The 9,875-nt window shown below is 52.5% G+C and overlaps 1 protein-coding gene across 1 annotated transcript; it reads left to right on the forward strand.

The window, feature by feature from the left end:
• Positions 1–1,133: 1,133 nt before the first annotated feature.
• Positions 1,134–4,445, forward strand: PSCA (prostate stem cell antigen). Its single transcript, XM_008001680.3, has 3 exons — positions 1,134–1,457; positions 2,728–2,835; positions 3,642–4,445. The coding sequence occupies exons 1-3, from the start codon at positions 1,406–1,408 to the stop codon at positions 3,851–3,853; spliced, it is 372 nt and encodes a 123-aa protein (XP_007999871.1). The 5' UTR covers positions 1,134–1,405; the 3' UTR covers positions 3,854–4,445.
• Positions 4,446–9,875: the final 5,430 nt, after the last annotated feature.

Consider the following 9,875-nt stretch of genomic DNA (forward strand, 5'->3'; position numbering starts at 1 on the left):
CCCTCTCATCTCCTGCCCATGAGAGCTGGACCAGTCTCCCAGATCATGGAGCAGGAGGGAGAGGGGATCTGGGGCAGACAGAGGCCATACAGCCCTGGGCCTAGCCCCTGCCTCCCGCTATTGCAGAGGCTGCTAAAAGCTGCACTTCCCGACTCCCTTGCAGCTAAAGTTCCAAGCTGAGGGTCACTCACGGTCCTGAGGGTAAAGCTCCTAGCCCAAGGCCCAGCCCACACTGAATGCCCCACAAATGAAGACCTGTCCAACAGGGTCTCCTCCCCAGGGAGGCTGTCCCCTGTGTCAACAAAGAGCCAAACTCTGTAAAATATTTGAAGACATTTATTCTGAGCCAAATATGAGGGACCCTGGCCTGTGACACAGCCCCCAGGAGACCCTGACAACATGTGCCCAAAGTGGTCAGGGCACAGCTTGATGTTATCCGTTTTAGGGAAACATGAGACATCAGTCAAATACATTGAAGACATACATTGGTTTGGTCCAAAAAGGTTGGCAACTGGAACTGGGGGCTTCCAGGTTATAGGTGAGTTTAAATATTTTCTGGTTGGGAATTGGTTGCAAGAGTTATCAATAGAAAGGAATGTCTGGGTTATACGGGGTTGTGGAGACCAGGGCTTTATCACCAGAGGAAGCCTCCAGGTAGCAAGCTTCAGAGAGAATAGCTGGTAAATGTTTCTCATCAGACTGAAGGCCTGTGTTGATGTTAACGCTGGCTCTTCCTGAGTTCTGAAGAGAGGAGGGATAATAAGGCTGTCCAACCCTTTGCTCTCATGGCCTGAACCAGTTTTTCAGGTTCACTTCGGAAAGCCCTTGCCGAGAGGAGGGGTCCACTCAGATGGCTGGGGGTCCTTAGAATGTTACTTTTGGTTCACACCCGGAATAGCCCCTGCCCCTCTCCTTTGCAGCACCTGCTGCTGATCTGTCAGTGACGCTGTGACCAAGACTTATCACCCCGTGGGCCGTGGGCCGTGGGCCCCAGGAGGGCGGCACAGCTTCTGTAGGAGCACAGGGCCCAGGGAGGTGCCCTCGTCCTTGGTTGGAAGGCCGAGGCCTGGAGGAGTCTGGAGAAAGGGTCTCCCTTGTCTGGCCTTGCGCTGTGAGGTTGGGGAGGTGGGAGAGGCATAATCTGGGGCCTGAGGACATTTCAGCCCTCAGCCCGGGGTGGCTGAGATATGGCCCTGGGCAGGCTCTGTCCTTCAGAGGTGGAAAGAAGGACAAAGGGAGAGGGAGGTGCAGGTCACTCAGGGAGGAGACTCAGATCTGCCCAGTCCCGGGGCCCTCACTGGCTCCAGGAAACCCGCTAGTGTTGACTGTGGGCAGTCCAGCCTCTCCCCAGCTGCGGTCATATAAAGCCACTCAGGGCCCTCTCCACCGCTGCCCACCCGTGACCATGAAGGCTGTGCTGCTTGCCCTGTTGATGGCAGGCTTGGCCCTGCAGCCAGGTGAGGCCCTGGCTGGCCCCCAGCAGGGAAGGGAGCAGGGGTGAGCCGGGAAGGCCAGAGGGACACCTGCAGGGCACATGGAGAGGAGCGGGGTGGGGGGTGGGGGGAAGGAGGAAGGAGGAAGGGGGAAAGGGATGAGGCTTTTGCCCTAGCCTCCGTTCCTCCAAGGCAGCTCTTGGCACGACCAGGCAGCGACCTGTTTCCTGCCATCCCCTGTGACCAGGGCTTGCAAGGCCAGCACGGAGTCACTCTCCTTCATGACCGTGGGGCAGGGCCTGGCTCCTAGGGGGCAGATAGACAGACTGACGGACGGATGGACAGAGATGCTGATGAGGAGCCGGGAGGCACAGGGCAGGAAGCCTCAGGCTAAGAAGTGCTTTTGAGGGCACAAGAGGGGGGGTGCTGGGGGTGTCCTGTGAGGACCCGGGGGTCTACATCCAGCCCAGTCCCAGCACTGCAGCTTCTGAGGGTCCCAGGGAGCTGCTGGCCTGTGCTGCTCTGCTTGGGGTAGGACCCTCCCGACCCAGGGTCCTGGGTCAGTCACCCCCACAGCCGCAGCTTCCTCTTCTGGAACGCGAGGTCACAAAAACAGCCACTGAGGGATTAAACAGGGCAGCGTTTCAGAGGCACTGAGGAGGGGGCCCTGAAGATGGGGAGGAGATATTGAGGGTGAGGAGGGGCACCGAGGACAGTGCTGGGCACCTGCCTGCACAGGCAGGTGCGGTTGTTTTGGAGGAGGAGACAGTGGCTATGAGCACCTAGCAGCAGGGCCACCACCCCAGGGGCAGAGCGAGACCTGAAGCGGGAGGCCTGAGGGGCTGAGAGGCCGGGCTGCTGGGGACAAGGCCAGGTGGGCCTCCATGGCAGTGGCCTGAGGAAGTCCTGGAAAAGCGTCATCCATCCCCTGCCTCCAAGTGTCCAGCCGGGCCCCTGCCAGGTGAGGCGAGCCCCTTCTCTCTCAGGAGCATGGGCGTTTTAACAAAGCTTTACTCTCGCAAGCAGGGGGCTGGGGCACACATGGCAGCTGCCGGGCACCGTAGCAGGAGGCATGCAGAAAAGCCAGTCCTTGGGGGGTGTGGAGAAGTTCGTGCCCCTGCAGAGGACTGTCCCAGCACAGACTGTGCTCTCTCCGGAAGGGCCTGGATCTTGCTCTCTGCCCTGCCCTCTGCACTGCAGAGAAGATGAGGCTGGCAGGCCCCTGCCCAGGAGCCACCATTTCTGGGGAGTGCTATGGGGCAGCCTCTGAGGCCCCTCCTACTCCACCCCACAGGCACTGCCCTGCTGTGCTACTCCTGCAAGGCCCAGGTGAGCAACGAGGACTGCCTGAATGTGGAGAACTGCACGCAGCCGGAGGAGCAGTGCTGGACCGAGCGCATCCGTGAGTGGGGAGACGGAAGTCGCCAGGCCTAGGTCTCTGCCACTGAACTATTCATCCTTCTGGCCATCTGCCCACACCTATGTGCTGTTTTCCTTCCACCCATCCTTCACCCGTCCCACACCTGCCCCCCAACAATCACCCAGCATTTGTCCCTCCAGCCATCCTCCTCCATCTGCCACTCCTCCACCCATCTGTCCCTCCCCATCCTCCATCTGCCACTCCTCCACCCATCTGTCCCTCCCCATCCTCCATCTGCCACTCCTCCACCCATCTGTCCCTCCCCATCCTCCATCTGCCACTCCTCCACCCATCTGTCCCTCCCCATCCTCCATCTGCCACTCCTCCACCCATCTGTCCCTCCCCATCCTCCATCTGCCACTCCTCCACCCATCTGTCCCTCCCCATCCTCCACCTGCCACTCCTCCACCCATCTGTCCCTCCCCATCCTCCATCTGCCACTCCTCCACCCATCTGTCCCTCCCCATCCTCCATCTGCCACTCCTCCACCCATCTGTCCCTCCCCATCCTCCATCTGCCACTCCTCCACCCATCTGTCCCTCCCCATTCCTGTGCTTGCTCACTCATTCACACCATTGCTGACGTTCAGTGGGTGGTCCACTTGACTTGGGCATCTGGATAGAGCTGAGACCAGGGCTGAGACCAGGCCCTTGCACTGCTTGCAATCTTGAGGCCAGCCCAGGGGGACTCTAGAGCTTCAGGCAGGGTGGGGACAGGAGGAGGCCTGGGACAGGTCAGGCGGGTGAGCATGCAGGGCAGTCCCATCCCCGGGTCCCGCTGCTCCCCAGGCGCCGTGGGCCTCCTGACCGTCATCAGCAAAGGCTGCAGCTCAAACTGCGTGGATGACTCACAGGACTACTACGTGGGCAAGAAGAACATCACCTGCTGTGACACCGACTTGTGCAACGCCAGCGGGGCCCATGCCCTGCAGCCGGCTGCCGCCATCCTGGCGCTGCTCCCTGCACTCAGCCTGCTGCTTTGGGGCCCCAGACAGCTGTAGGCTTCCGGGGGCCCTGCTGCAGCCCACACTGGGTGTGGTGCCCCAGGTCCCCGTGCCACTCCTCACACACCCGGCCCAGTGGGAGCCTGTCCTGGTTCCTGAGGCACGTCCTAACACAGGTCTGACCATGTCCCTCTGCACCTCTGCCCTCCACCCTGACCCTCCCATGGCCCTCTCCAGGACTCCCACCCGGCAGATCGGCTCTAGTGACACAGATCGGCCTGCAGACGGCCCCTCCAACCCTCTCTGCTGCTGTTTCCATGGCCCAGCATTCTCCACCCTTAACGCTGTGCTCAGGCACCTCTTCCTCCAGGAAGCCTTCCCTGCCTACCCCATCTATGACCTGAGCCAGGTCTGGTCCATGGTGTCCCCCACACCCAGCAGGGGACAGGCACTCAGGAGGGCCCAGCAAAGGCTGAGATGAAGTGGACTGGGTAGAACTGGAGGACGGGGGTAGCATGAGTTCCTGGGAGGCTCCAGAGATGGGGCCTGGAGGCCTGAAGGGAGGGGCCAGGCCTCACATTCATGGGGCTTCCTGAACGGCAGCCTCAGCACAGCGTAGGCCCTTAATAAACACCTGTTGAATAAGCCAGAGAGACCCTCTGTCCTTGCACACCCCAGGTGGGGACGGGATCCGGGGCTGTGTCTGGACCAGGGCCCTGGTCATATGGGCTGCAGCCTCCACCCTGACAGGAGCCAAGCTTGGCCCGAAAGGAGGACGTCCCTGCAGAGGGTGGGAGGGCAGTTCCCAGCACTTGCACTTGCTGTGTTGCCTGAAGCATGTGGCCAGAACTCTCTGAGCCTTCCGGCTCATCTATGACCCCTCCCTGCTGGGAGGATGCACCCAGAAAGTTCACAGGAAGGAGAGGGTTCCGAGGGGAGGGGCTACTACCATTCACGCTCCCACTCGTCCTTTTGGCCTCATTTGAGCACCCCCATTTTTCAAAATTTGTTTTAGCGCTGCACACCCACCATACAGCATCCAAACACTACAGCAGGGTCCCCAGTGACAGGTGGCCTCCCCCAACCCTGAACCCCAGCCCCTTCCCTCTCTGGAGTGCCGGGGGCTTCTTTCTGGGAGAACCTGCGCCCCGCCATCATCCCCAGGCACCTGAGTGGGAGGACGCCATCCACACTTGCCTCCTGCACGCAGGAGAAGCCTTTTGCACACAGCCTGCCTCCTGCCCTAGGGCTGGGGGTGCAGTCTGTGACCTGAGTGGGGACCTGCTCAGGGTGGGGCCTCCAAGGGTGTTAGGGGTAGGGCTCAGGGGGATTTTCAGAGAAGAGGAGACAGAGGCTTAGGAAAGGGAACGGGTCTGTTGCCCACATCCCATACCGAGCCAGGACTGGAACCCTGGCCTGGACCTCTGGGGGTGGGTCATGGAGCGCCAGTGGGCAGAGCTGTGCTGGAAAGAGCCCTCCCGTCTGACATGTGACTTCACGGGGAGACCTCCCTCCTGAACACCGCGGGCCCAGGGTGGCACTGTCAGCAGGGTGCAGCTCCCCAGGCCAGCATCTGAGTGACCCTGGGCACTGGTCACACCCTCCCCACCTCGCCTACACCCAGCCCAGCCTGCCGGGCTTCCATGGTGAGCTCTGGGCTTCAGCCTGCCCGACATCCACCCACCCTCCTGGGCCCAAGGCACACTCAGACCTGCCTTGGCCCGGGGCCGAGTCCAGAGTTGAGGGCTAGGCCATTGTTTTCCAGGAAGACACTGCAGACCTGCACAGAACTTTGCACCCCTCAGGGCTCTGGTGCAGGAACTGGGGCCCTAGGCTCAGGCATGTGCTGCTGGCCACACTGTGTCTCCTGAAGCTGCCAGCCCGGGCTTGCTGACCTGCTCTGGGGAGTGTCCAGAACGCTGGCTGAGGGAGGCTGGTGCCCTGCTCGGTTCCCTCCATTCAGCACATAGTTATCGAGCCCCTGCTATGGTCTACATGCTGTTCCAGGTGCTCCTAATCACCCTGGTGATAAGAACTAGGAGAAAAAAGCAAGGAAAGAGGATCAAGAATGCTGGGATGGCCAGGGAGGAGCTCTGGAAGCCTGCAGCGCAGAGGCAGATGCCTCAGTGATAAGAGCGCCGGTCCTCACTGAGCAGGACTCAGCCCACTCTAATGCCCACACAGTAGCCCCTATCCCCTGGAGGAAGGGGGTCCTTCTCCCTGGGGCTTAGGTTCAGAGACACAAGGCAGCATGCTCCAGGGCTGGGGCCCATCCACATTGGGCTGGAGGTGTCCAGGACAGAGCAAGACAGGACCCTCACACTCTGTTCCCCAGACTTCCTCGCATTGGAATGCCTTGGGCCAGGTGAGGAGAAGAAGGGCAAGGATGCGGAGGCCTCGCTGGGCTCTCGATGCCGGGGCCAACCTGAAACCTGTGGCCCCCTTCGACCTCCTGAGCTGTCCCTCAGGTCACGGGGCCTCTGAGCTAAGGGCCTGTGAGGATGCACAGCCCTGCCCCTCCCTCACACCACCACGATGGGGCAGGAGCCTGCTCTGGCCACATGGCATATGGGGGACAGAGGTCCTCCCCATCCTGCTGCCTCCTCGAAGGACAGACGGCTGACCTCTCCAAGTTCAAGGACCAGCCAGGAGGGCTACCTGCACCAACAGTGCAGGCCGCAGCCCTGGTGCACTCAGGCTCCAGAGGTCACCTATTCGCTCAGGGCCCCACAGCTCCATCTGGACTGGAACCCACACCTCCCTGTCTTCCCACTTTGCCTCATCTTTAGAAATGATAGAAAAGCAAAAAAGAAAAAAGTGCAGAGCTCGAATCCCTAAACCCTAGCATAATATCTGCCAGCATTTCATACCTTTGGGATGTTTCCTATTGTTGTAATCTAGAAGACACAAAGTTTACCAAGAAGATAAACAAGTAAGGACCAACAATTAGTAATAACAAGATAGCTAACAAAGGTCCTAGGAAGGGCAGAACCAAGTGAGACTCAGGAAGGCACTTTTAAAGGTTGATCAGATACAGTTGAGATCAGAACCTTGGTTATATTTATGTAACTGGGCAGCTTGCTCATATATTTTACAAGCATTTTCTTCTATTTGACCTGAGGTGTTAACTCAGGTATTAACTCAGCGTTAATAAATGCAACAGGTTTTATTGATTATAGCACACATGTCCCCTTGTTCAGGCAATAATTAATCTCATGCTAATCTATCATCCATTATTATATCTGCAAAGGAATCAAGGGAGAGTTTTAATGTATCTAAGTGTCTCCTGTTTTATGAGACAGTGTGTAGAATGAAGAAGTAAAGTTTTGAAGAGTTGCCTCAGGATAGGCAAATTTTTCCCATGGGGTCAGTAAGCCAATAGCAGCCTCAACCCCAGTCAATATAAGGCGGATTGCCCGCTTAGCTCTCAGGTAAGTGATGTTATATAATTGTATACCACAGGGCTTTGCCTGTCTTGTATATTGACCCCTGAACCAAATGTTATCAGTACGCTGGTAACCATTGGGTTCATGATCCCAAATGAGAGACAATCTATTTATGCCTGGTTGAATAGGTGACCACATGGCCCTAGGTATCCACTGGGGGCGCAAATCTGTATGGATGGGAGTTGTTAAGGAGGCTGAGTAGGAGGCACTAAGGATGTTAGTCATCTGTTTATTTCCAAAACAACAGCTTTAGGTATTGTAAAAGTTCACAAGTGTAGGCCATGGCATCTTTCTCAGGTGCCTGTGGGGACTCATAAGAAACAGGCTTAATCTTGGACAGGTGTACAAGAAGCTAAGTAAATTTGTTTTTCAAAATTTTATTTAAAAATTATAAAATTTTAATCTTGATCATAAGATACAACTTCCATAAGCCTTTCATAACCTTTACAATCTTTATATAGGAGTCAGTTAATACTTCAAGAAAACCTTGTTAATTTGACTCAGGGGCCCATATGCTGGTCTTGCTTCAGTGTGCCTTCAACATTAATGATTAATTTATAGAGAAACGGACTTATTTTATCTTTAAAATCAGCCCTTACAATCTCATGCACCCACCTCTACCGAGGTAGTCCATGGGCCTCGAGGAGTTGAATAGCTTTAATTTCTGTCCGTGTGTTTCAGGAATGCAGTTGATTTTGATTGGCATCTTCTACTGGGCCCAAAGATGGGGTTTTAATTGTTGTCAGTGTTTAAAAATTGAGCAGGACTTGGTGTCCTTTTCAGACCCAGCAGTCAAAGCCCTGTAATTCAATGTCACAAGAACTTTAAAAGCACATACAGGAAGATACACAAATGTAATAACTTTAATTAAAAAAATTAAATATCGGCCAGGTGTGGTGGCTCATGCCTGTAATCCCAGTACTTTGGGAGGTTGAGGCGGGCAGATCATGAGGTCAGGAGTTCAAGACCAGCCTTGTCAATATGGTGAAACCCATCTCTATTAATAATACAAAAATTAGCTGGGCATGGTGGTGTGCCCCTGTAGTCCCAGCTACTCGGGAGGCTGAGGCAGAAGAATCACTTGAACCCAAGAGGTGGAGGCTGTAGTGAGCCGAGATCACGCCATTGCACTCCAGCCTGGGCAACAGAGTGAGACTCCGTCTCAAACAAAAACAAAACCAAAAAATCATCCTTTTCCTAAGCAAACCAAATCTAATAATAATGGCATAGGAATTATTTCAACAAAATGTTGCATCTGTGAGGTCATTTACCGAAAGGCAAAAGAAAAGACCGTCTGCAGTGCACAGAATATTATGTTGGAAGAAAACGTTTCCTTAGACCCTTAAGAAAACATGCCTTTTAAAATGGGAGAAAAAGCCAAAAAATGGTGAGATGCAATAAAAGTTGAACTTTCAGTTAAAAAAATTAAAATCTCTTATAATTTATTAAGAGTAAATCAATCCGTTAAGAAAATTTCATTGTTCTAACCAATAATTTAGTGCATAAATGTTTTTTTACATCAAGCCCAGTCTCTAGGAAGAGCAATATAATTTCCCTTTACTTATAAACAACTTGATCATATAAAGTTTTCTGGTTTTTTTAAAAAATAAATCCTCTTACTATGACTTATACAGACCATTCATCACATGCCTGGACTTTGTCTTTTGTCCTGAACATCCTCTTTCTTAAACAATCAGTCATTTTATTTTAGGACTAAACTTACCACACAAGATTCTTTCTCCTATAAAATTATTACTCTTTAAGCTTTCTTACCACAAAAAATACCTCTTTATTTTTATAACTTTCTTTACATCTCTCTTATTTCCTGGTTCCTTTACCTTGTTTTATATATAACCGTTAAATAAGCTTTAAATTAGATAAAACTTGTTCACCTTTTTTAAAAAGACACACCTTTTTTTTTAAGCAAGAATGAATGTTTTCCTACAATATATTTTATTGGAAAATACCTAAATAGTGAAATATCTATTATTTAATGTAACTTTCTATTCTAAATTATGACAAATTTTTCTATAAGTATGTATCTCATTACATTTACCTAATTACCTGAATTGTTTACCTAGATTGTTTATGAAAACTGTGATAGTCATGATTTAAAGTTATGAAACCATCATTGCAAAATTATAACTGAGATAGGGAAAAAAGATTTGACCTAACTGACTCCATCTTGCTTCTAACCTCCAGGCTGTCCTTGTTCATTCCTGGACTTTGGGAGGAACTTAGTTTATAGTTTAGCTTTGAAACAAACACGATAACAGTCCTTTCCCAAAACAAACTTCCTTACTGTCTGTGCACTAGACTGGCTAAAGCCACAGGATTAGAAGTTATGATAGTCTTACTAAATTCAAGATGCAGATATATTCATTAAATCAATATCAATGGCTTATTTATTAAAGATTACACAAGCAAAGATCATTATGATTTGGGCTGGGTTTATAGTTTTGTAAACCCTCCGCCAAATTTTGACAACTTATAGTATTTGGCAGGGGTAAGTATGAAATTGCTTATTAATAATTGCAAACACAAATGTATGCTGGCAATTCTTAAGACATTTCTAATATTACTTTAGCAATATTTTTAAAGCGAGTTCATTTATTAACAACTTTACTTAAGTT

The sequence above is a fragment of the Chlorocebus sabaeus genome, chromosome 8, assembly GCF_047675955.1.
Source record: "Chlorocebus sabaeus isolate Y175 chromosome 8, mChlSab1.0.hap1, whole genome shotgun sequence".
Taxonomy (NCBI): domain Eukaryota; kingdom Metazoa; phylum Chordata; class Mammalia; order Primates; family Cercopithecidae; genus Chlorocebus; species Chlorocebus sabaeus.